At 42.7% G+C, this 27,797-nt stretch overlaps 1 protein-coding gene across 1 annotated transcript in view; it reads left to right on the top strand.

The window, feature by feature from the left end:
- Window positions 1-27,797, top strand: part of LOC127633161 (BMP/retinoic acid-inducible neural-specific protein 1) — a 226,750-nt gene that overhangs the window by 136,141 nt on the left and 62,812 nt on the right. Inside the window, exons 3-4 of the mRNA XM_052112045.1 lie at window positions 2,413-2,603; window positions 24,385-24,554. Coding sequence (XP_051968005.1) covers window positions 2,413-2,603; window positions 24,385-24,554 — 361 coding nt within the window. The remainder of the gene's footprint in view (window positions 1-2,412; window positions 2,604-24,384; window positions 24,555-27,797) is intronic.

Raw genomic sequence — 27,797 nt, 5'->3', positions numbered from 1 at the left:
GAGTTCCATGATGCTGGACATGTTTTACATCATTTCCGATAAAGTCATCTGATCCAGGAAAGATAACGTGTTTTTAACCAGATAGCACATTATGTGCTGTGTGTACATTGAGCTTCGTGTGGATTATCTAATGATCTCTGATTATGTTGTGTGTGGGCTTGTTTGAAGATAAATGTGATATTTTATATTCTGTTTATTTTTCATGAAGTTATAAGCGAAAATGCTGCATTCAAGCAACATCTGTTTAGATGTAATGTACTGTATGTCAAACACATACATAGTATACATAGCTATTACTAACTACATTTGTCTTTGAATAAAACAAATAGACTTGTTGTATTCTACTCTTTGAGAGCTTTCCAACAACATATAACACATCGCTATTTGATGAGTTTACAATAATATGTGGTGCAATATTATTCCTAAATTATCAAAATGGAACACTTCTGATTAGTTTAGGTCATAATGCCTAAATGCATTGCTTCTAAGCTTTCAAACGACACCTATTTTGTGTTGGTCAAGAATGTAGTTATGAATATGTTGTTCTTTTTTTTCTTATCTGAGCTTAAATGGCTAAACAGAAACTTCTTACGATGTTACAGCCTAACCTAGCTGTAGACCTGCAGAAATAAATCATTTATGAGGAACGATCAGCATGTTACCTGTAAACATAATTTCGGTCTTCCATTAAACATGTGCAGCAACAGATCACCATGTAGCACCAATCAAGCTTGTCTCAGAGATGAAGGAGGGCTCTTAACATCTTCATCTGCAGTTGCCATGAATGTTTAGCCTCCCCTGAAACACCATCACAGGTTTTAACAAAACTTCAGCAGACATGAGCAGTCATTTCTGCTGCTGTGGCACGATTTGAGTCTTTAGACAGCTGCTGAATGGACACATCCAATAGATTCAGCGTTTATGAAAATATATGCTGTTTTAAACAAGTAGTAACTGCTGGGAACTCCATTGATTTGACTCTTAAGTAGAAAATCATACATTGACTGTATTTCATATCTTATTGCCAAGACTTTTCCATTCTCAGCTCATTACAGGAAATAGATGCATTTGACACTGCCAAATGAGATGCTAATCAAACCAATTGTAAGATTAGTGAGACCAAAATCTGGCCAATGGCAAATCAGGCTTGATGCTCTCCGCTCGTTACTTTGTTAGCACAATCATGCCAGATGACAGTAGCCGCTAGCCGCAGATGGCAATTGTGTTGATTAGATAACATTGTGGATGCCTTGATTTGGATTGAATATCAAAATGTGTTTGCTTTTGTTTTCCATTCTTTCAAACAGGACAAAACCTACTGATTGCCGCATGATTGTTGGTTTTTGCTGTGTTGGAATTGTCAATGCATGTGGATTTGTATTTTGTTGAAAGTGTCTTTCAAAATTCAAGCAAAATTATGCTGCAAAATTCATTTTTGAGATTATGTGATTATGTGTCCTGAGAAAAATGAGGGTTTGTCACTGAATTTATAACATAAAGCTCTCTTTTAAACTAGTAAACTGTTTAATGAGGTACGTCCAAAGATGGCGGACAAAGCAAGCGATATATTGATTTTAAAATAAATTTCATTCAGTGCTAAAAATGTTCAAATAGTTTGATCTGAATAAAAACATTTGTGAATGTTATGTATTTTCATGCATATTAGAGTATCACGTCTTTAGCTTAGCAACATGCTATCATCAAAATCTTTATAAATGTCTATCGTGCACTTAACGTGACAAGCACTATTTGTGTGTAACACAGAATGCTGCCTGAGTAGAGCATTTCAAATGAGCTACTTACAAGGTTTCATTTGGGTCATTCCATGTCAAATCAACCAAATTTAAAAAATGTGCCTTTAACTCCAGAAGTATTAAATATATATTAATATCCATTTAGATTCTGGTTCAGAACAAATCTTCATTTTTATGTCTCTGTATGGTTATATCTAAGAGGTATTGGACTCTCAATGTGGCTCCATGCGTAAATTCTTCAATTTGACCCATTTTCGATGGTTGAAAACCAAATGTGGGTCACATGGCATAAAGTTTGTCCAACAAGACAAATTTATTCACAGAAAACAATAATTTTAATCATCAAATTTCGTGAGTCAAAAATAAACTTTTATAATGAAGAAGCGACAATTGTGGCTCATCAGTTTGTGCAATACCTGTATCTAGTTTTTGTAATTTACTAATGCACATATGCAAAGCTCCAAACATCTAAGGTGCTGAAACTCTACTGTAAATGTCAGAAACCGTAAATCGCAGAGATTTCGAACGTTGTGGTATGTTCCCAGTTTTTCGAAATTGTCATAGGCCGATTGTCTCGCTGATGTTTGGTCAGCGACAGCTCAATCCCGCAGTCATTTTTGACATGTCCTTCACAGTTTTGTTGGGTTATGTTCTCCAGGGAGTTTGCACGTTGGAAGGTGAGGAATACAGCCATCGAGAGGCGGGATCTGATTCGGAATCCTCTGCCGCTGATGCCGGAGTTCCAACGCAGTATGCGGATGCTGGGGCGACGGCCGTCCACGCAACAGTTCATCGACACTATCATCAAGAAATATGGAACGCACATCCTCATATCTGCCACACTGGGAGGTAAGTGTTCTTACCAGTCCATGCAAATACATAGCATTTAGCATTTTCAGTGTTTTCTTCTGATGAAGAATGCAAATGCCAATTCAGTGATTCTTAACTGGTTTTGCTTTAGACCCAATAGAGAAGTGATTCCCAAATGGGGATACGCACACTCCAGGGGTACATGGAAAATAATTAAATTTTTCTATGTTGAACTTCTAAAACAAATGGTATGACTTAAAATAAAAATAAGAGGGATTAGGGCTGGGTAAAAATATAGATTCCATAATTAATAGTGATCTTCATTTCAACGAACTCCATTCTGAAAAACCCAAGATCGATCTTATAAAATGCAAAGTTCAGCAGCAAGATCCTTTCAATGCGTGTTGAGAGTAAAAGTTTGGTTTGACTTGTTCTGTGTGTCTAAATATGAGATTCATGCTATCCATTTGCCATTGAATAATGTCTTGTTTAAATCCTTTCTCTTCTTTACAGTCAGTTGCTGTTCAAAAACAACAAAAGTAACATTTGATGAATATAATACAATATAATAAATAACATATGCCACTCCACACTCTATTCACGTTAATATTTGCTCAACCAAAACAAAACACGGAACAGCCGGTTTTCTTAAAGAGACGGTACCATTTTAACGTTTCTTCTACATATCAGTGTAAATACTTGTATATAGTACAAGGTAACAATAATGAATGTTAACAATAAGCATTCAGACCTAATAATATAGTTTGGCCTACATGCTTCTTATTTTTACATGTTAATATGCTTTCTACCAAAAGGGTGAAAAACTATTGATAATTTTTTTTGGAAATAAATATTTTCCAATGTGCTAAGATAGAAGATCCCCTGCCCTGTGTAATTAACACCATTAGTCTGTTCTAATTGCACATTTCACAGCTCATTTGGCCTGGTTATTTTTTGTTGATGATGATGAATAAACACATACAGTGGCAAGTACATTTATGTGAACCCTTTGGAATTATCTGCATTTATGTCTTAAAATCTGGTTTGAACTTCATCTAAGTTACAATAATGTACAAACACAATCTATTTTAACTAATTATTGTATTGTTCTTGTACATATTGAATACATAATACAAACATTCACAGTGTACGTTGGAAAAATGATGCGAACCCCTAGGATAATGATGTCACCAAAAGCTAATTAGAGTCAGGAATTTGCAAACCTGGCATCCAAATAATAAAATTAGATTCGAGGTGTGGGTTAGAGCTACTTTGCCTTGTAAAAATCACGCTAACATTTTAAGCTTTCTATTCACAAGAAGCACCTGCTGATGTGGACCATGCCTCGCAAAAAAATAGATTTTTGCTTTGCATCAAGACTGAAAGGGTTACAAAGTTACCTCAAATAGCTTAGATATTAATTTGTCCACAGTTAGACAAATTGTCTGTAAATGGAGATAATTTGGTACTATGGGTACTCTCCCTAGAAGTGGCCATCCAGCCAAGATGGCTCAAAGGGCACACCGCAGAATGCTCAATGAGGTAAAAAAGAACCCTAGAGTTACAGCTAAAAACTTGAAAGAATCATTGGAACTGGTGAACATCTCTGTTCATGAGTCTACTATACGGAAAACATTGATCAGGCATGGTGTGTGTGGCAGGACACCATGAAGGAAGCCGCTGCTTTCCAACAAATACCTTACTGCATGCCTGAAGGCCACCTTGACATTGAAACATTTTTTGTAGGCTGATGAAACCAAGGTTGAATTGTTTGGGAAGAACACCAATAATGAAAACTTCATCTGAGGAAGCATCATGGTTTGGGGCTTCTTTGCTGCTTCAAGATAACCTTGTGGGTGGCTGTGGCTCAGTTGGTAGAGCGGGTTGGCCACTAATCGCAGGGTTGGTGGTTCGAATCCTGGCCCATATGACTTCACATGCTGAAGTGTCCTTGGGCAAGACACTGAACCCCAAGTTGCTCCCAATGGCAGGCTAGCAACTTGCATGGCAGCTCTGCCACCATTGGTGTATGAATAAGTGTGTGAATGGGTGAATGAGACAACAGTGTAAAGTGCTTTGAATACTGATAAGGTTAAAAAGGCGCTATATAAGTGCAGACCATTTACAGGATAATGTCAGCGTGGCTTCACAAAAATAAATTTCACCATTTGGAATGGCCCAGTCAGAACCCAAACCTTAACAAAAAAGAGATGCTGTGGAATGACCTCAAGAGAGCCGTTTACACCAGACATCCTAAAAATTGGAGCTGAGCTGATACAAAATTCCTTCTGAATGTTGTGCAGGTCTAATCTGCAGATACCGGAAACATTTTGTTGAGGTTATTGCTGCCAAAGGAAGATCGGCCAGTTATTGAATCCAAGGGTTCACTTTTCAACAGCACTGTGAATTTTTAAGGGGTTGTTTTCAAGAAAGACATGAAATATTATAATTGTTTGTGTAATTTTAGCTTAAGCACATTGTGTTTGTCTATTCTTGTGACTTTGATTAAGATGAGATCACATCTTATGACCAATTAATGCAGAAAACCAGCTAATTGCAAAGGGTTCACATACTTTTTCTTGCCATTGTAAATTATATTTATATATAAATATATAATGCTTATTGTACCAAAGTAAACACAAATGTCCTTAAAATCAAATATGGAAAAGTATTGATACTGTATTACAATGAAGAGCACAGGCCCAATGTAATCTCTTACCTTTTAAAAGTTAATTTCATTTTAATTTTGCTATTTATTTTGCTATCTTGTGGTTAGTTACATATTATTATTTGCATTTAGCATTTTTTTTTTTATGTCCTTGACCCTATCTGATCTGTGGGTTGCAACGTACAATTTGAGAACCAATAATTTGGAGTAAGTTCTGTTAATGGAATCTGTCTCTAATAGCAATTCATAATCACAGTTTGCGTATTTGTGCTGAAATTAAATCATTTAAAGGTTTGATACCTTTTTGCCCTTTAAGGGGTCAGTTTCATATAGATTCTCAGCTGTCAAGTGTAATAACTCTGATATGCTGTTGGTTGGTTTGCATGGAGACGTCTGTATTGTGGGATTGCAATGTTATATCTGTTTTGACTGAGTGATTAAACCTGATGCTCTAATTATGGAAGAGAGAAATCTGATCGGAAGAAACAATATGATGCTGAACAACCAACATACATGAGGGTCATTGTCAGGAAACAGTGTCGTTGTGTATTTAACGGAATACTTAACTGTTTAGTGTGTAATTATTCAAATTTTGTTAAATGTATGTTTTTCATCTAATTACCCAACATGTTTTATGCCCCAATTCATCAACATTACATTTTAATGGGTTATATACAGTAAAAAGAAAATCAGGCTTTACCTAAATTTGTTTTTATTGACATTAAACTATATTTTTTCTGTCTGTGCATTTGTATAATGCTTTAAGTGTTTTCTGAGAAATTGCAGAATTGGTCTTCATCCTTCCTTCATTCGCAGTCTGTTCAATCCTGTTATGCTGTGACTTTCCCCCTATTAAATTAATGATTTGACCATCCAGACAGTATTTAAGAGAGTGACATCATAAAAACATCAGCCTTTATTTAATCTAATTTATATTACAGTCTCTATCTTTATTGTGTGATCTTAACACTTAAAGTATACTGACCTTTACAAGCTCAATAATTCAACTCTGTGATGTGAAAAATAATGGTGATAATATTTTTACAGAAACGTATTGTTCTTGGGGCAAAACATAAGAATATTGACTGTGAATGTGGTACGATGTGTTAATACTTGCTTGTTAAGGTGGTTTTTGCACTGACCTTCAAACCCGCAGTATTCAACCCTGAAACATATTGAATGTTTGAGTTGGCAAATAACTTTTGTCATGGGTTCAATCAATTGAAACTGAGTTATTGCTAAATTGAAATAAATCCCAAATTTACTGGGATGGGGTTGAAATAATGTAGTGCTTTAGTTAGTAATGATAAATAAATATTGGTACTTTGCGTGGCTTTAAGCACATATTTAAGATTAGGGGTAATAGTTTCAGAATCATATTTGTGGACCACCATTCTGAATATCCAGGAAGGGTTCTCAATGTCCTTGTTGGTAACTGGCCCTAGTACTTTAGGCCTGAGGTCGAGAAATATTCTGGTAACACTTTACAATAAAGTTCCATTTGTTAAAGCTACACTATGTAAGACTGTTTTGTTAGAAATGAACAGCATTTACACCAACAATCCATATTCCAAACCATGTTTTTGCCTTACCCCGATTCACTGTGTTAAACCTATAATAATGATTTATGTTTTAGAGCTGCTGGGACAGATTTGGAAATTGCATACTTCCGTCATTCGTCCGTGTATTTACCTCATGTCCATAAAGAAAGTAAGATCCAGCTACAGTGTATGGATATGTGTGGTAGTAGTTTGAAGCTGAAAACTTGTAGACACAACAAATGAGTGATATTGACCATGGATCATTCAAAAAGGCCCCACGACTGTTCCCCGGCCGGCCGGTTCTGACGAGTCTAGAGGACACCTCCACCAGACCTCCTCCTCAGTCAGTAACCCGCCCCCTGCTGGGTGTCCGGAGCAAGGTAAGTGCTTTGAGCCTTTTCTTAGCACCAGAGGCTCTGGATGCACCTTTGCCTCCCGATGCCGTACTACCTGCTCCGCCCCGCTGCGAAGCTCCGCCGGGTGTGTCAAAAATAATCATCCCGTTAGTGCCGCTAGCACGGAGCTTGGATGCGTGGCTTTCACTTCCCAACCCGTCACGCTGGCTGGCCAGGACGATCCGCCTCAGTTATGCAATTCAGTTTGCCATGGCGCACGGAAATCGCGACCCTCTTACTCAATAACGTGATAGAGCCTGTCCCTCAAACCAAGATGAAGAAGGGTTTCTACAGCCCTTACTTCATCATACCCAAGAAAGGCGGCTGCTTACGACCGATCTTGGACTTGCGAGTTTTCAACCAGGCTTTGCACAAACTCCCGTTCAAAATGCTCATGCAAAAACACATCTTAACTTGCGTCCGGTATCTAGATTGGTTCACAGCGGTAGACTTGAAGGACACGTGTCCCGATGCGTCCTGGTCACAACCGGCGCCTCAAAATTGGGCTGGGACAGATTTGGAAATTGCATACTTCCGTCATTCGTCCGTGTATTTACCTCATGTCCATAAAGAAAATAAGATCCAGCTACAGTTTATGGATATGTGTGGTAGTAGTTTGAAGCTGAAAACTTGTAGACACAACAAATGAGTGATATTGACCATGGATCATTCAAAAAGGCCCCACGACTGTTCCCCGGCCGGCCGGTTCTGACGAGTCTAGAGGACACCTCCACCGGACCTCCTCCTCAGTCAGTAACCCGCCCCCTGCTGGGTGTGTGGAGCAAGGTAAGTGCTTTGAGCCTTTTCTTAGCACCAGAGGCTCTGGATGCACCTTTGCCTCCCAATGCCGTACTACCTGCTCCGCCCCGCTGCGAAGCTCCGCCGGGTATGTCAAAAATAATCGTCCCGTTAGTGCCGCTAGCACGGAGCTTGGATGCGTGGCTTTCACTTCCCAACCCGTCACACTGGCTGGCCAGGACGATCCGCCTCGGTTACGCAATTCAGTTTGCCATGGCGCACGGAAATCGCGACCCTCTTACTCAATAACGTGATAGAGCCTGTCCCTCCAACCAAGATGAAGAAGGGTTTCTACAGCCCTTACTTCATCGTACCCAAGAAAGGCGGCTGCTTATGACCGATCTTGGACTTGCGAGTTTTCAACCAGGCTTTGCACAAACTCCCATTCAAAATGCTCATGCAAAAACACATCTTAACTTGCGTCCGGTATCTAGATTGGTTCACAGCGGTAGACTTGAAGGACACGTGTCCCGACGCGTCCTGGTCACAACCGGCGCCTCCAAATTGGGTTGGGGTGCCGTGTGCAACGGGCATGCAGTCGCAGGCCATTGGAAAGGGGCCCCGCTGCGCTGGCACATCAACTGCCTAGAGTTGTTGACTGTATTCTTTGACCTGCGGAGGTTTCTCCCGCTGGTTCTGGGCAAACACGTCTTGATCAGATCAGACAGCACCACCGTGGTAGCGTACATAAATCGCCAAGGTGGCGTACGATCCCGCCACATGTCACAACTCGCCTGTCGTCTCCTCCTTTGGAGGCAGCAGCGACTCAAGTCCTCAAGCTACTCACATCCCGGCAACCTCAATGTGGTGGTGGACGCGCTATCACGACAACGCTTGCCCAGTGGAGAGTGGAGGCTTCACCCCCAGTAGGTCCAGCTGATTTGGGAACGGTTCGGGAAGGCTCAGGTAGACCTGTTTGCCTCCCAAGAGACCTCCCACTGCCCGCTCTGGTATGCCCAAACAGAGGCTTCCCTCGGGGCATACACACTGGCACACAGCTGGCTGACGGTGCTGCGCAAGTACGCATTTCCCCCAGTGAGCCTTCTTGCATAGTGGCTGTGCAAGGTCAGGGAGGACGAGGAACAAGTCACTCTAGTGGCTCCCTATTGGCATACCCGGGCCTGGTTCTCGGACCTCGTACTCCTCGCGACCGCTCCTCCCTGGAAAATTCCCCTGAGGAAAGACCTTCTTTCTCAGGGACGGGGCACGCTCTGGCATCCGCACCCAGACCTCTGGAACCTCCACGGCTGGCCCCTGGACAGGACGTGGAAGATCTAGCTGATCTACCACCTGCCGTCGTAGACACGATCAACCAAGCCAGAGCCCCTTCTACCAGGCAACTTTACGCCCTAAAGTGGCGCTTGTTCGCAAATTGGTGTCCTTCTCGGGCCGAAGACCCACAAAGGTGCGCAGTCAGGTCAGTGCTCTCATTTCTGCAGGAGAGGTTGGAGGGGAGCCTCCCCGTCCACCTTAAAGGTGTATGTAGCTGCTGTCACAGCCCACCACGGCGCAGTAGACGGCAAGTCTTTGGGTAAGCGCGACTTGATTATCAGGTTCCTAAGAGGTGCCCGGAGGTTAAATCCCTCCCGGCCAAGCCTGTTCCCCTCCTGGGATCTCTCAGTGGTCCTCTCGGGAACCCCCTTCGAGCCGCTAGAATCAGTAGGACTCAGGACCCTCTCCCTAAAGACGGCCTTGCTGATTGCGCTCGCCTCCATCAAGAGGGTCAGGGACCTGCAAGCGTTCTCTTTCAGCGACACTTGCCTGGAGTTCGGTCTGGCAGACACACATGTGATCCTAAGACCGCGGCCGGGCTACGTGCCCAAGGTTCCTACCACGCCCTTCAGTGACCAGGCAAAGCGATGCCCCGGGAGGAGGCAGACCAAGCCCCTTCATTGCAGTGTCCGGTATATGTTTTGCATACATACTTGGACTGCAGGCAGAGCTTTAGATGTTCTGAGCAGCTCTTTGTCTGCTTTGGTGGATGTCCCCTCAGAAAAATAATTAAATAAATAACTAAATGAAGAAAACGTCTATGTTACGGATGTAACCACCATTCCCAGATGGAGGGAACATGACGTTGTGTCCTCCCAGCCATGTCGCTGAGTCGAGCCACTGTCGGCTCCTCAGAAAAATCCTGAATGAAACAGACGTATTTCCCCGCCTTTATACCGGCGGGACATGCAAATTCTGTCTGCCAACTTCTCATTGGCTTTTTTTCATAGATCAGAGGTATATTCGGCACTCAAATGAGACCCTAGTGTCACTTCTTCGACACAACGTCTCTTTCCCTCTATCAGGGAATGGAGGTTACATCCATAACCTAGATGTATTCTTCATTTAGTTATTTACTTAATTATTTTTCTGAGGGGACGGGGTGAGTTTTGTTGTCGTTAGTGACATTCATTCTGATATGATGACCACCTGTAATAATGGTTACACCGGTACACTTTAAACCATAAGATTCATCTACGAGTTGGACAAAAGTTACATAGTGTAACTTTAACATTAGTGTATGACATTAGATAACACGATATAACAATAAACATGAAAAGTTGCATGTGTAAACGTTAGCTGATGCACTATGCGCTAACAGGAACTAACAATGAACAAATGCATTTTAAGTAACTAAAATGAACAAAGATTAATAAATGCTGTGAAAATAGATTGTTCATTGTTAGTTCATGATATCTAATGCATTTAACTAATGTTAACGAATGGAACCTTAGAGCAAAGTGTTTCCAGAATTGTTGAGAATTGCAGGCAATGTCTTAAGAGAATAACCCATATAATACATGATCTGCGAGATTATGATCTCTCTCTGTCTCGCATCATCATCTTCATCTGTGTGTGTAGTGTCAGGGTCATGAGACATGATTACAGGCCTGAGGTCAGTGCTCTCAGACTGCTCTGCTCTTTAGAGCGTGTTATTATATTGACAGATCAACATCAACAGAGAGAGAGACAGATACTGTCTGAACAGACTGTTCTACACCACAGTCATTGGTGTACCTCTGTGAAATTGGCTTGTTAGTTACAAAAAATCTGTGGACAAATTCAAATACTTTTTTTTGGCATTTATTTTTTTTGAGGATTGTTTGATAGTCTTTAAAATTGAAATGGTTCTTCGTAATTGTTTAATGTCAACATTCACAACCCCTTTTGCTTCTGTAATATGATGTATTTCAGAGTACAACTGGATATTTAAGGAGAAAAATAAAATGTTCGGCGGGACCAGTCGAGAATTGATTACATGGTGAAAAGTGGTATCTTACGAAGCCCCAATTTATTTTCTGAAATAGCTTGCATTCCCTCACAATATTTGTGTTTTCTCAGAATAGTTTGAGTTCCATCACAATCTACCCCTTACAAAAATGCACCATGGTTTTACTACAGTAACTATAATTTAACTATGGTATCTGTAATAAAATCATTGTAACTACACAGTTTACCATGGATTTACTACAGTAAATGGAAGTGCAGCATAGATCTAGCGGGAAGACCAGCAGGTGTACATCATCACATCATCAGATGGGTAATTCCTAGCCAATCGCATGTAAGCCATTGCTTTATAAGTTTGCTCACAATCTATCACATTGCAGTTTCAGTGTGCTAACACGGCAACCTCCACCAACCCACCATCACCAGTTGAGCTCTGTCCCACACGGGGGTAGGCTCCTCACCCCTGCCTCCGATCTCTGGCAGGACATGACGGTTCCGGGTACAACTCCCTCGGACCGCCGGACAGGGCCTACGCCAAAGAGAGAGACATTACTTTCTGTTTTACATTTATCAAATAAATGGCATCTTAAACTTCACTCAAGCCTGTGTGTCTTCCCAATAGAACTATAGTTATATGGCACTTGTATTAAAATCATATTTTAACCATTATATTTGTAGTAAAACAATAACTCCAGTACAACCAGCTGCGCCTCGTCTATTCAGGAAGCGCAGAGCCCCACCTAAATATTCATTCACTTGAAAACATAGATCCACTAATGTAAATGTTTTGCCCATAACTGTGTTCAAATAGCAGACATTATGTTTTTAAAGCAAGTCTAGTATAAGTTTTGATCCTATTTCTAAGTCGTTAAGTGTCTGAAAGCTCTGTTACATAGTGTTTGATAAAGATACAGAAGCATGTGGGGTAGAGAGTCTGTTGCCCTCCCGAACTCCACAGTGCCCCTTAGTTATTTTTCAATTGAAATCTGTGGTCAAATATGGTACTGCAACGAGCCCTCATTGGGGCAGAAATTAGTCTGTCCATCGGTAGTGCCAAACCAAAGATAACTTTAGTATCAGTACGCGCCAGCAGTGTGAAAGCTTGCGAACATGGCGAGCAATGTGTAACAGCGTGTCGTTTCTTTATTGTCTATCCAACAACTTGGCTCTGACAAGCCAGACAAAAATTGTCAATCAAAAGATAAGGGTAGGGGATAAGACATTGTATGTTTTGTGTGATTAAAAATTATATGTCAATAAGCCTTGGCTCTTGAAACTTTCTATTTTAATGATTTATTTTCATTATAAAACATTTATTTTTTAATTTTTTATTTAAGACTTTAAGACTGTGGAAACGTGTAAATAGCATGTAGATATTTCTGTTTCTATCCTTCTCCTCCTTGGGGTTCTTCAACAACAATTCACAAACAACTATAAAATAACATTACATTTACATTATGATCTACAACAAGTCAACATTTTAAGATAAATCTTTCTTTTTCAGAATATTAGTTTCAACATGATGTTCTAAGGGTGCTGCCTTGTGGTGGAATAATGCAAGGATACCACATATTGTGTCAGTGCATTTGTGTTTGAATAATTAGTTGAACGAGTAGAATAATGTAAAAGAGAGAGAAAGAGAGAGAGAGAGAGAGAGAGAGAGAGAGAGAGAGAGATCTGACCCATCGATATCTGTGGTGATGAGCCACTACTGGAAAATCGAAATCATTCTGCCAAAAAACAAACAAAAAAAAAAACATGGTTGCTACAGTCATGGTACTGAAGATTTAGAGTAACCATGGCTAATTTTAAAAAGCCAATTTTTTGGTAGGAATCATGGTTTCAAAAATGATGGTACATTTATTACAAATGAACATGGAGTTACTGTAGTGAAACTGTATGTTTTGTGGCAGAATTAATATGTTTTGGATTACCATTGTTTTGAATATGCTGTATTATTATCATGGTTAAAATATGGTTACTGTACATTTTGTACAAATGGTACATTTTGTGGTTGCTATGGGTGCTACTGCAAAGACCATACAGTAGATGATCTATCGTTACCTTAGTAAAACCAAGGTTATTTTTTGTAAGGAATGAATTGCGAAGGAATCCAAAATGTTTTGTGAGAGATAGCAAAGCTGGTTTAGAAATAAATTCCCTCCTTGTCCTCCGTAGTCTCAATATGACAGGTGATGTCAGCCAAAAAGGAAAGTCAAGTTATTACATTATGTACAGTATTATATATACTGTATATTGTTTGGAATGACATGCACTCGTGAATCGTTCACAATAAGACAAGGAAAGTGTATTAACAAAATAAACAGAGTTAATATTGATGGCATGTTGACTTTGAGGTGTTGTGCAGGTCAGGTTGTGGTGCTAGTCATTAAAGTCATTACTGCACTTATTGGTCTTTTCGATGTTATTGGAATCCAAAGAAAATTGGAATGGTGACTAAGAATTTCATTACATTCAGAAGCTGTGTTAAAGGGAATCCATGAGTACAAAAAACACTGGACCTCCCTCACCTACAAGGTATGACCATTAAACTGAATGGGAAATCGATATAAGCAATATGGCTGCTCTAGTCCAAAGCACGACTGTAAATCAAAGCACTGTATAATCTAGAGGGCTAATATCAGAGTGTGCCTCATAATATCAGCGATTACAAACCCAACAAGTCCACCATACAGACACTCATGTTTTGATAACACAGCCTGAGGAAGCAAGTCGCTTTATTGCGGACAGACGGGAGCATGTAATTATACTGCAGCTCAAGGTCGCATTAAGGTTCTTTGTTCGTTGTAGGCGTCCTTACATTGATTAATCGGTTGATTAACAGGAAATTTGATATATTAACACCGCTTTAAAGGTTAGTCACATTAGCGTCAGGCTTTACTGTGCAACCTTGGTGTACCCTCTTTCTCTTAGAGACACATTTCGTTGAGGCTGAACAGTATAGACACAACTTAAACGAAAGGATGTGGTAATCGAAAGGTTGATGTTAGCAGGTTAATGGATGTGCTCATAACATTAACATGCCTTTGGGTAGAGCTGGTAGATCAGGGCCTGTCCATCTCACACAAACCTGAACCAAAAGAGACACAAGACATGAGCGATGACTGCGGCCGCTGGATAGCAGTTTAAATGATCGATCGCTGTCATCACTAAACGGGTTCCTAAATGCATTTGACGCTATGGGCCCACGATATTCTCCACGGCATCCATGCACAACTCACCACATTCCCCACAGAGAGCGAGAACCATACATTGTAGTGATCACGAAGAGGTTACCCCATGTGACTCTACCTTCCCTAGCAACCGGGCCAATTTGGTTGCTTAGGAGACCTGACACTCAGGACACCCTGGATTCGAACTTGCGAATCCATGGGTGGTAGTTAGTGTCAATACTTGCTGAGCTACCCAGGCCCACCCTGCGGGCTATTATTCATTTTAACCAATAGCTATTTAGTCATTGTTTTAGGCTACTGTTGTAGGTAATGCAGTGTTTCTAAAAATATGATTGAAAATAGAAATTGAAGCCAATGTGGCTCTTTTATCAGATGTTATAAATTACTTTTGGTTTAGCGCACGCAGACAAAACACTAATTTTGATGACCATTTTAGAATTACCTGAGCAACATTTGAGATGTTATGCAATGAATTTAATGATATTCTCTCAACGATTCAGTAAATCTGTCCATTGTAGGTAATGTGCAAAAAAATGTATCCACATTAAACAAGAGTATACGTTTTTATGCACATTTTAGAAACTTTATTCACATCTTGGTGTTTCCATACAGTTCAATAGTGTTATGTATACCCTGTCTTGTTTTTCGTTGCCCTTTGTTTGTCATTTTTGTCACTTTTGTAGCTCCATAGTCTTGTTTTCCCTCGTGTTCACTGTTCATTGTTTTCACCTGCCCTTATTAATTTGTCATTTGCTTCTGTTAATCACCTTGTCATCTAGTTTGTGTTCTGGTTGTTCATTGGCCCCTTTGTCTCACATTCTTGTATTTAAACCCTGTCTGTTTGTTCAGTCTCTGTCAGTCATTGTTTGTTAATGGAGGTATGTTGTTAGCCTGGTATGTGTTCCCTGCCTGAGTTCTCTGTTTGTGTTCATCGTGTTTAGTTTTCAGTTTTATGTTTTATTTCCCCATTGAGGGTTGTTCCTTTGTGTTTACTTGTTTATTTAATAAATTCTTAACTGCATTTGGATCCGCATCTCCTCGTCTGCCTCTCTGCTCAAGCATTACAGAACGACTGAACCAACAATGGATCCAGCGGTTCTCCGGGCATGCTGCCGCCTCCTGGACCTGAAGCAAGGAAGCCGCCCGGTGGAGGATCACATTAGGGACTTCCTGTACCTGGCGGGCGCCACCGACTTTCCTGACTCCTCCCTGGTGGTGTTTTTCCAGGCTAGCCTGACCGGTTCGCTCCAAGAGCGGTTGCCCACGACGACGCGTGGCTGGACGCTCGGCGAGTTCATGGAGGAGACACTTCTGGTATGCGGCTCGCTGCTTACTGTGGGTGTGGTTGAGGATCCTGCCTCTACTCCCACGGCGGTGACCCTTCAGTCGTCCTTGGCTCGTCCTCTTCCACCTGCCCCACCGGTCAGCGAGCTCGCCCCCACGCCTGTCGTCGTCCATGAGACAGCACGGTCAACTTCGTCCGCCCAGAGGAGGAAAAGAAGACGGGTTTCCACCTCCCGGCCCACGCCTGCCCCGGTCTGCGAGCCAGAGCCTACGCCTGCCCCGGTCTGCGAGCCAGAGCCTACGCCTGCCCCGGTCTGCGAGCCAGAGCCTACGCCTGTCACCGTGAGCGAGCCAGAGCCTACGCCTGTCACCGTGAGCGAGCCAGAGCCTACGCATGTCACGGTGAGCGAGCCTGCGCCCACGCCAGCCACGGCCAGCGAGCCTGAGGCCACGCTGACCAGGAACAGTGTCCCAGCTTCGCCAGTCGCATCAGCCCGGAGGAAGAGGAGAAGGGGAAAGGTCTCTGCTCTCCAGCCTCCGCCTGCCGCAGCCCCGTGCCCTAAACCCCTCTTGGCTCTGCTCTCAGCACCCAGCGAACCCAAACTGGCGCATACCACAGTAACCCAGCCAGTGCCTGTCGCCTCAGAGGTCAGTGAGCCAGTGCCTGTCGCCTCAGAGGTCCCTGAGCCAGCGCCTGTAGCCTCGACCGTCCCTGAGCCAGCGCCTGTAGCCTCGACCGTCCCTGAGCCAGCGCCTGTAGCCTCGACCGTCCCTGAGCCAGCGCCTGTAGCCTCGACCGTCCCTGAGCCAGCGCCTGTAGCCTCGACCGTCCCTGAGCCAGCGCCTGTAGCCTCGACCGTCCCTGAGCCAGCGCCTGAAGCCTCGACCGTCCAAGAGCCAGCGCCAGTAGCCGTAACCGTCCCAGAGCCAGTGCCTGAAGCCTCGACCGTCCCAGAGCCAGTGCCTGAAGCCTCGACCGTCCCAGAGCCAGTGCCAGTAGCCGTGATCGTCCCAGAGCCAGTAGCCGTGACCGTCCAAGAGCCAGAGCCAGTAGCCGTGACCGTCCAAGAGCCAGCGCCAGTAGCCAGGACCGTCCTAGAGCCAGCGCCTCTAGAGCATTCCAGGGCTCCTCCTCCCGAGCCTTCCAGAGCTCCGCCTTCCGAGTTACCAGAGCTTTCCAGAGCTCCGCCTTCCGAGCTTTCCAGAGCTCCACCTTCCGGGCTTTCCAGAGCCCCGCCTTCCGAGTTACCTGAGCTTTCCAGAGCTCCGCCTTCCGAGTTACCCGAGCTTTCCAGAGCTCCGCCTTCCGAGTTACCCGAGCTTTCCAGAGCTCCGCCTTCCGGGCTTTCCAGAGCTCTGCCTTCCGAGTTTCCCGAGCTTTCCAGAGCTCCGCCTTCCGAGTTACCCAAGCTTTCCAGAGCTCCGCCTTCCGGGCTTTCCAGAGCTCCGCCTTCCGAGCTTCCTGAGCTTTCCAGAGCCCCGCCTTCCGAGCTTCCTGAGCTTTCCAGAGCTCTGCCTCCCGAGCTTTCCAGAGCTCTGCCTCCCGAGCTTTCCATAGCTCTGCCTCCCGAGCCTTCCAGGGCTCCGCCCCTCAAGCCTCTCGAGCCTTCCAGGGCTCCGCCCCTCAAGCCTCTCGAGCCTGCCAGGGCTCCACCTCCCAGGCCTCTCGAGCCACCCAGGGCTCCGCCTCTCGAGCCTTCCAGGGCTCCACCCCTCAAGCCTCTCGAGCCTGCCAGGGCTCCACCTCCCAGGCCTCTCGAGCCACCCAGGGCTCCGCCTCTCGAGCCTTCCAGGGCTTCGCCTCTCAAGCCTTCCAGGGCTCCGCCCCTCAAGCCTCTTGAGCCACCCAGGGCTCCGCCTCTCGAGCTTTCCAGGGCTCCGCCCCTCAAGCCTCTCGAGCCTTCTAGGGCTCCTCCTCTGAAACCTCCTACGGCGCCCCGCCTCCAGAGACTTCTAGGTCTCCGCCTCTTCAGCCTCTTACGGCGCCACCTTCCTTGGCCCCGCCTCCTGAGCCTTCCTCGGCGCAACCTCCAGAGCCTCCCACGGCTCCGCCTCCTGGGCCTCCTGAGCCAGCATCGGCTCCGCCTTCCTCAGCCCCGTCTCCTAGCTCTTCCAGGGCTCCACCTCCAGAATCTCCCGAGCCTCCCACGGCTCTGCCTCCCGAGCCTCCTTCAGCTCAGCCTCCAGAGCCTCCGACGGCTCCACCTCCAGAGCCTCTTAAGCCTCCTACGGCTCCGCCTCCAGAACCTCCCACGGCTCTGCCTCCTGAGCCTTCTATGGCTCTGCCTCCCGAGCCTCCTACGGCTCCACCTCCAGAGCCCCCTACGGCTCTGCTCCCAGAGACTCCAGAGCCTTCCAGGTCCCCGCTCCTAAAGCCTCCCACGGCGCCGCCTCCCTCAGCTCCGCCTTCTGAGCCTTCCAAGCCATCACCCCCCTCGGCTTCGCCTCTCGAGCCTCCCTTGGCTCTGCCTCAGAAGTCCCCTTTGGCTCCGCCCCTCGCGGCTCCGCCGGCCTCCCCAGTGGCCACTCCTCCTCCCAGGCCCCCTGAACCGGTCCTTGCACCACGGCCATCTCCTAGGCCACCAAGACCGGCCTCTGTCCTGTGGCCACCTCCCAGGTTCCCCAAACCGGCCCTTGGCCCACGGCCTCCTCCCAGGCCCCCTGAACCGGCCCTTGCCTTATGGCCAGCCCCCGGGCCATCTAAACCTGTCCCTGCCCGGTCAATACCACCCCGGCCTCCTAAACCTGTCCCTTTGTGCCCCCGTGGACTGCCTTATTGCCCCTTGTGCCCCCAGGGACTGTCTCATCTCCCTTTGTGCCCCTGTGGACTGTCTCATTTCCCCTCGTGGCCCCCCTTGGACTTCCTGCCTGCCCTTTGTGCCCCCTTGGACTTCCTGCCTGCCCTCTGTGCCCCTTGGACTGCCTCCTTGTTCTTGTGCCCCCCCCCCGGTCTGCCTGTCTGCCCCCGGTGCCATCATTTTGTTCTCTGTGGGTTTTCTGTCTTTTGTCTTGGGTTTTTAGGATCGTCTGGAAGGCCTTTGAGGGCTCTGTTATGTATACCCTGTCTTGTTTTTTCGTTGCCCTTTGTTTGTCATTTTTGTCACTTTTGTAGCTCCTTAGTTTTCACTTTTGGCACCCTTGTAACTCCATAGTCTTGTTTTCACTCATGTTCACTGTTCATTGTTTTCACCTGCCCTTGTTAATTTGTCATTTGCTTCTGTTAATCACCTTGTCATCTAGTTTGTGTTCTGGTTGTTCATTGGCCCCTTTGTCTCACATTCTTGTATTTAAACCCTGTCTGTTTGTTCAGTCTCTGTCAGTCGTTGTTTGTTAATGGAGGTATGTTGTTAGCCTGGTATGTGTTCCCTGCCTGAGTTCTCTGTTTGTGTTCATCGTGTTTAGTTTTCAGTTTTATGTTTTATTTCCCCATTGAGGGTTGTTCCTTTGTGTTTACTTGTTTGTTTATTTAATAAATTCTTAACTGCATTTGGATCCGCATCTCCTCGTCTGCCTCTCTGCTCAAGCGTTACAAATAGTGTGTTTTAGTCCTCCACAACCCACTGCAAACTTACATTTAACTCTGATTTAGTCAAGTTTATGTCCTTATATCAAGTTTATTTATTCTTTTATGACACGCCAATCAACTCAATCTACATTATTTTCTCATTTATTATCTTGTTTAACTCAAAAGTCTGTCAAATTGTGGAATCTAAATTGTTAGAAAGGCCATTTCATATTTTAAGTTCTGCTCCAGAACCTTGAACTGCCTTTCTGTCTACTGCCTACATAGGCAGAAACCTTATAAGGGAGCATCCCAACTGTCATTTAATCTAATCTTTAATTGATTGGGAATGCTCTGCATAGGTCACATACGCTGATGAGCCAAAACATTATGATCACCCACAGGTGATGTGAATAACATTGATAATGTCCTAACAAGGCCACATGTCAAGGTCTGGGTAGATTAGATGGTAAGTGAACAATCAGTTATCATAGTCAACCCGTGTTAAATGCAGCAGAAATGGGCAGGAGTAAAGACCTGAGTGACTTTGTAAAGGGCCAAATTGTTATGGCCAGATGACTGGGTCAGAGCATCTCTGAAATGGCAAGACTTGTGGGTGCTCCCGGTCAGCAGTGATGAGTACCTACCGACAGTAGTCCAAGGAGGGACAAACTACAAACCAGCGACAGGGTGTTGGCCACCCAAGGCTCAGCTATGCATGTGGGCAATTAAGGCTATCCCATCTGATCCGAAACGACAGAAGGTCTACTGAGGCACAAATTATGGTTACGGTAGGAATTTGTCAAAACACACCCTGCTGTTTGGGGCTGTGTAGCCGCAGACTGGTCAGAGTGCCCATGATGACCCCTGTCCACTGTCGAAAGCACATACAATGGGCACACGAGCAGTGGAAGAAGGTCGTCTGGTCCGATGAGTCCCATTTTCTTTAACCCTCTGGGGTCTGAGGGCCCTGCTTTTTTCAGTTGCTTAAAAACACATTAATAGCTAAAGTCTGATAACACTGTATTCAGCACAAACTGGTCTAAAATAATATGTGATCAACATGTGTGTACAAGGTTGAATTTTCTATAGTCTCTAATGATGTCTTACACTTATCTGTATGCCCCAAAATGACAGAGAATTTTATGTTTTATTCTGCTGTAATGACGTAAAAATCCAGCAGGACGCGCCGGCACGTCCGTCAATCCCAGAGGGTTAACATCGCATGGACGGCCATGTACATTTTCAGCGTTTCACTAGGGAAGTGATGGCACCAGGATGCACTTTGGGAAGACGACAAGGCCTTGGAGGGTGTGTGACGCTTTTGGCAATCTTCTGCTGGGAAACCCTGGGTCAAAAATGGACATTAATTTGCCACGGACTATCTACCTATACATCGTTGCAGCCCAGTTACACCTTTTCATGGCAATCGTATTCCCTGATGGCAGTGGCCTCGTTCAGCAGGATAATGTTCCCTGCCACACTGCACACGTTGTTCGGGAATGGTTTGAGGAACATGATTAAGAGTTCAAGGTGTTGCCCTCAGATTCCCCAATGAGCCTCAATCCGATTGAGCATCTGTGGGATGTGCTGGACCAACAAGATCAATCCATGGAGGCTCCACTTCGCAACTTACAGGACTTGAAGGATCTGCTGCTAATGTCTTGGTGCCAGATACCACAGGACACCTTCAGGGGTCTTGTAGATTCAGTGCATCAGCAGGTCGGTGCTGTTTTGGCTGTGTGTGGAGAACCAACAGCATATTAGGCAGGTTGTCATAAAATTTTGGCTTGTAGTTGTATACTCCACTCCATAGTGAAGTGCACAAAAGACTTAACTAGAGCTCACAGTGGACTCCAACATTTCAGTCTACTGATTGCATGTTGCTAAGCTAACAAAACCATACCCTAATAAACAAAATGCCTACCACACAAATACTAGGTGAAATAGTCCTTTTTTATTTAGATGAAACAATCTTTACTGTACTATATTATGAGTTATGACGACTGAAATCAGGTTTCTCGGATCCTGTGACAGATGCGTTTAGCTCAACCATGCTCAGATACAGAGAAGCAAAGTGAAACTATTTTATAGTATTCTGGCTGCAAATTTTTTTTATCATTTTCAGTGTTGTCGTAGTTATTTTTAGGGCAGAAAAGAGTAATACAAGATGATGCGAGTGACAGAGATAGAGAGATAGCAGTGGTTTTTGGCTGTGTTTGTCTGTCACCACATTGCTGCTATTTTTTGCTGGCTGGATTTGACTGTTACTGTGCGAGTAGAGATGTACAAGTGAATGGCTTATTTAATAAAAGGTCAGTGGTGCTTTGCAAAATCAATCACAGCTTCTTTTCCCTCTTGACTGCATTCTCGAAGAAACCTTTACTGTCGAGAAGTATGACTGAAAGAGAAAGACTTGGGTCGTGTTAGTTTGACATTGTAAGCTGAATTTTCCCTATGACAGTATGTGAAGTGAGTCACCAATACTTACTGTTTTGCCAATGTGACAGTGTGTCTTACAGTTCTTACACACCAGCAGGTCCACATTGAAGAAACATGTGAATAAAATGAATTGTTGGCTGCATGAACCAGAGCCCTCAAAATTATGTATGCATGAGTTGTGACAACCTGAATGGATGACTTCATAAAAAATGACAAAAACTCTGGAAATAGAGTATTGCCGTGGCATCTCAGCATCTTTTATTCTTTTAAAGGAATAGTTCACCAAAAATGTGAATTCTGTCATCATTTATTTGCCCTTTCAAAACCATTTTACTTTCTTTCCTTTGTGGACAGTCAAAGTAAAAATAAGAAATGTAATGGCTATATTTCGTAATGGGCACTGGAGTTGACGAGCTCCAGAGATGACATAAAACATCCATATGACTCCATAAGACTTGTGCATTACCTTACTAGTCTTTTAAAGTCATATGATAGCATTGTGTGAGGAACAGACCCAAATTTATGTCAGTTTAATTAACTGAAAATCTTCTTCGCAGCAGCAGATCTCACATCTCATTTAATTTAAATATGGCGTAGTGCTCGGCGGGATGACCAAAATCGTATATTATGTTATGAGTAATTTCATATCACTGTAATGGTATATACCCTGATATAGTCATTTTTGCTGATATTTTTATGCATCATTTGAAGCCTATATAAATGCACCAAGTTGTGACTTTGCTTTACAAGCATAAACAAATAATTAGTCTCACAGTATCTACACCACATGAACAAATACATTATTTCCGACGATCATCTGTGACACAGTTTGTTGAGTAGACTGTATTTATCTCCTTGGTATTGTTATAGAATGAATAGTGTAACAGAGGGCTATTCAAATTTATCAACAAGTGGGCCAAATGGAAAAAATACATTTTTGTGGTAATCAATATTATGCCACAAACGCTGTCGATTGAGCTTAACTCAGAGCAGTTTAGCATGTCAAGGCTATACTTACCATCTACCAACTACAATCCCATGAAGCATTGTGAATGATGTAATTGAATAAAAAAAACTAATATATATATATATATATATATAAAAAACTATTGATTTGATGTTGTTGATTATGAGTATAGAAACAATATATTAAATTTTTATTGCAAAATATTCAGATTTGTACAAATATATTCGTTGGCCAAGATTTATAACTTATCGTTGAAAATCAATTTGTCTATGGGATAAACGAATTAGATTTTTACTTCCGGAACCAGACTTTTGTGCTCTATAGGACATTAAACAAGGAAATTCTCACTAAAATGTAAATTGTCGCATCGGTTTTGTGGTCTGCGGCGCGATATTGAGGGAAGTCCCGTTAACACGCATGCTCCAGATATACAGTAGGTTAGAGCAGAGCAGACCATTGGTGTGAGTGGTTCTGTGATGGCTTGCACGAAAACCAGGCTTCATTCACATTGCACAGATACCACGTTTCAGATGAGAAGCATATTGAGTGTGTATAAAGCCGCTGAAAAATGTTCAATAGAGGGATACCCTGGCTTTGTTCTTTCCCTGCTGTCCTTTACCCTATCCAAACCGACCTGCTCCCCATTTTGAAAATGTTTTTCGAGAAACACTGGTCTGTTGCATTTCTCTATGTTTGAAAAACCCCCATAATAAAGGATTTTAGGTAATAGAATTGAAGAAAATTAGGTGAGAAAATAAAATTTTAAATCATCCCAACAATCAGAATGAGAGAGATTTGAGTGACGATTTGGGGAGAGAAACAAGAGGTGCTGGGTGTTGACCAGTGGAATAATTAATAAATCTGTAACATTGCAAGGCAGGATGAGACGATGATTGCCGAAACCAATTCCAGTTCAAGTTTATTCATAACAAGACTTGACTCAACTTCAAGATTACAATAACAGTATTCTACACTGGAAAAGAGAACATAAGGGCTATAAATACACAAGGACTAACAAGGTTAACAAGAGCTGGGGGACAATCAATACAGGGAGGAAACAGGAAAAGGAAACAGTGACAAAGCAACACAAAACTAAACTTCAAAATTAAAGTCCAACATGAGTAGCACCCCTACTGGCCACTTAACATAACACATACGTTACAAAATCAGGTCTGTCAGATCACTGAGTAAGAGATGTAAGTTTGTCTTTTAAATCGAATGTTTTTGTGTTGTCCAAATGCTTTTCAGTCACTCATGATTTTAGTTAATCTTCCCATTCCGTCAAAATGACAGATAATGATTATTTGTAGCGCAACCTCTGAAATGCACCATACTGGCTTTAAAACTGAGACATTTTTCACAGTGCAGGGCGAATGTTAAGAGCTGTGCAGTAAATAATAATACATACAGAATATATATATATATATATTTTATTTATTTATTTATTTATTTATTTATTTATTTATTTTTACCATAGGGAAATCTGTCTAAGTGAAATAACTAAACCTCACAAAGTCACTGAAAATGTCAAAAGGTCTGGACTTGGCCCACATCATTTCTACTGGTTGACACATTTATAATCTCACATGGTATTTGATGACAATGACAAAACAAAAACCAATGACATTTGACATTATTGGTGGAAAACATGACACAACATGGGTTTGTTGCAACATGAGAATTTTCATTCAAGGGTGAACTGTCCCTTTTAAATGTGTATGGGCATTCGAGAATTCAGCTCTTGGCATCAGAAACACGACACAGGATGTGAAGTCTTGTGTTAACTGACCATATTGCTCTGTGCCATTAGGTGAGGAAGCGCTCACCATGTACATGGCCAAGAACAAGCTGGACCGGAAGATGGTGAATGCCACCCAAGGAGTCGAGGCTCTGCACCAGCTCGCCTCATCGTACTTCATCGACCGCGATGGCACCATGCGCAAACTCCACGAGATCCAGATCTCCAGCAATGCCATCAAGGTAAGACAGACAGACAGACAGACAGACATAAACTGCCTCTAGACAGACATATTCCACCTCCTCCTTGCCCACCATCCATCTGTCAGCAGAGCTAATTGTTGTTGGAGTTGACGGCTCGCTGAAGATCTTCCGGCAGTCGGGGCTCAAGGTAGCAGGAAGTCAATCATGGCAAAATTTAACAGAATGGACAATGGCTGCTGAGTCAGGAGGAGAGGAGGAGAGCAAACGCAGCACTTAAATACACATACAGACTTACACAAGACTGACAGGACAGGCTAATGCTCATGCTGATGTGCTTTGTGTTCTGGACTAACAGGACTAGCTCTACATTCACATATTGTATATTTCATCGATGTGTATTTCTTTGTGTTTTGAGTGTGCGTTGATGTTTCAAGAACACAAAAAAAAAATAGCTCTTTGGCTGAAATTGGTTCAGTCGTGGACAGTGGTTTAACGTGTTTGAAATGTGTTTTCTTAACTTAATATTACTATGTAATCTCAACATATACACTTTGCATAGAAAGCATCTAGTTCAATTGTGAAAATGCAACAAAATTAGACATACCATTGCAACTCAAATAAATCTGTTTTATTTCATTATGAACTAACTACTGAAAGTGAACGTTAGCATGCTAAATACACGCTAGCTGGAAGCACTACAGAGTAGTGATGGGTTGTTCATGAACAATTAGTTCTATTTGAACGAACCTTTTATGTGACTCAGAAGAACAAGTAGTCTCAAAGAGTGATTCGTACATTTTGTGTTGGCCATCACGCGACAAAAGAACAAATGACTAAGACAAGAAGATTCCAAAGGTGAACTAAACATTTCTGTTTCTCATAATTTGTCCTTGGTCGCATTATAACACATCGGGGGGATTTGGCTATTGAAAATGTAAAATTCTTATTTAATTCTACTCAAATGAACGAAATGACTTGATTTTTAGGGTTCATTTTGCTGAACGAGACTCAAACAGCCACGTCATTACAGAGTGTAGTTTAGTAACTATGCTATGGTTAGCGCAGCATTTGCTAAGCAATTGGTCATTTTCATGTTCGACATCTCATCGTTAGCTCAAGCTCCACTCTTCACCATAATGGTAACCCCCAAAACACCAACATATCAGAAACTCTTCAAAATCTCAACATAACAAAACATTAAACACTAACAAGTATTCCAGAAAAACACATTAAATAACACTTAATTTCAACATTTACTCTCCCTATCAAGTCCCATGGAAAATGGAGATCCCCTGCCCAGTTTCATCAATGCTACATTAACAACACAATAAGTATTCATGTCCAACTCACATGGATTAAGTAAACTTCCATTTTACACAGTTTAAGTGAATAGAACACAATTAAATAATAAAATATTAATAAAAAAAAAAAAAAGGGTTTTAGTAGAATTGTTTTGCTTTGTCATTTTAGACTTCCCATGCTGAGAAATCTAGGGATAATAAAATGTAGAATGTGGCTATTTTCAACAGAAAACTATTTGATAACACATTAAATTAACTCTTAAATGCACACCTCAGGTATTTAGGGACCCGAGATATTTAATATTATTGCAATATATATTTGCGCTCCCATAAATCATATTTTTATGACTATTTCATATCTATATATACTTACTATCACAGGATCTCTATTTAATTGATTTTTACAAAATAAATGAATACTGTTTTCATACAAAACTGCTACATCATATCATTTTTCTGAACAAAGATTGCTTATTATCATACTTGTGTACATATTATACAGTACATGCTATTTGTTACTCAAGGTGGCGCTGTTGTTTCAGCGATTGACTTGATTTACATTTGACATTGATATTTGATGAAGAAGCAACAGGGAAGTAAACTATATGATTTGGCTATTGTCCTCTCTCGCCATAAACTTTTCATTTAAATTAACTTTTTTATATATAAATATATGTAAAGGATCATTGTATTATATAAACATACTGTAAGTTTCAGAACTCAAAACTTCCTCTCCAGTCCAAAAAGTGCATTTCTTTTTTCCCCCTGCAGTAACGACTCATTTTAAAATCTGCCCCATTGTGACGTAAAAAAAGGGATTTTCATTTGAATACCCAGAAAATCGTCACGGCAAACTGATAGAGCAGCTAAGACACTTAGACTCTAAAGGTGGTGTTATTGGTACTCTAGTTTGCTTTAAGCCAACCAAGCTAAAGATTAAGATGTTAAGTAAGGTCCTCAGACTTTGTTGTTTGTCTGCTTGTGGAAAAGACTGCCAATCTGCATAGCCTTTTGCAAGGATCACAACATTAAGAATGACGACTACCCTTTGTTTGATACATTATATCGTATAAGCAATGCGATCATTTTGGGTGAGAAACAGATCAATATTTAAGTCTTTTTTTTTTAAATCTCTACTTTCACTTTCAGGGTCTGTGAGATTCATTCTTCTGGTTTTAAAGCTAATTAAAACCCCTAAAAGAAAACTTGTGCCCCCAAAATATAGCTAATACACACAGTCACTGTGACAGCCTCGCGTCATATTTCACTCTCTGGGGGCATGAAATCAGTGGCGTATGTGTCAGCTCGCTTCTCTCTCACCCCGGCCCGCGGCAGGGGGACGTGCCACAGACGCTTCAGTGTGGATTTAGGGGCTCGTAGCAGACAAATGAACAGTGAGAGAGTTTGAAAATGGCCTCCCAGCAGCGGCTCTGCTATATTTGTCAGTGTCAGCTGTAGTGTGAGCACAACTAAAGAGCTCTGTGCACTTTAATCTAAGAGAAGACGTCCTGTCACTGAGGTGGGGCCTTCAAAATCAGGCCCTTATATTTGAACATCTCTCAGCGGAATCCAGCCGCATCAGTCCATAAATCTTCTTCGGAGGGAAATCTTTAATGGAAAAGTTCTCCCGAAATTAAAATTCTGTCATAATTTACTCACCCTCATGTTGTTTCAAACCCATATGACTTACAAAAGGAAAAGTGAAAAGTCATTTGATAGCTTTGAGTAACACACAATGATTTTTAATTTCCATTTAGGAAATTAGAACAATTCCAGACATACTGTAACAGCCCTTGACATCTCAGCGCTGTTCTAGGGATATCAGGAACAGAATACACAATACAATCACAGATTTTTATTTTGTGGATATGAGTGTTTGTACTTTTTTTAAAAGTAGGATGTCACCCGGCGGATGGCAGCGGTGCTCCCCTGGGTGGACGGCAGTGTCGAGGACTCTGCGACGGGCATACCTCCTCCTTCC

The sequence above is a fragment of the Xyrauchen texanus genome, chromosome 3 (genome assembly GCF_025860055.1).
Source record: "Xyrauchen texanus isolate HMW12.3.18 chromosome 3, RBS_HiC_50CHRs, whole genome shotgun sequence".
NCBI lineage: Eukaryota > Metazoa > Chordata > Actinopteri > Cypriniformes > Catostomidae > Xyrauchen > Xyrauchen texanus.
The sequence above is the reverse complement of the archived record's forward strand: the minus strand, read 5'-3'. Positions and strand labels throughout refer to the sequence as shown.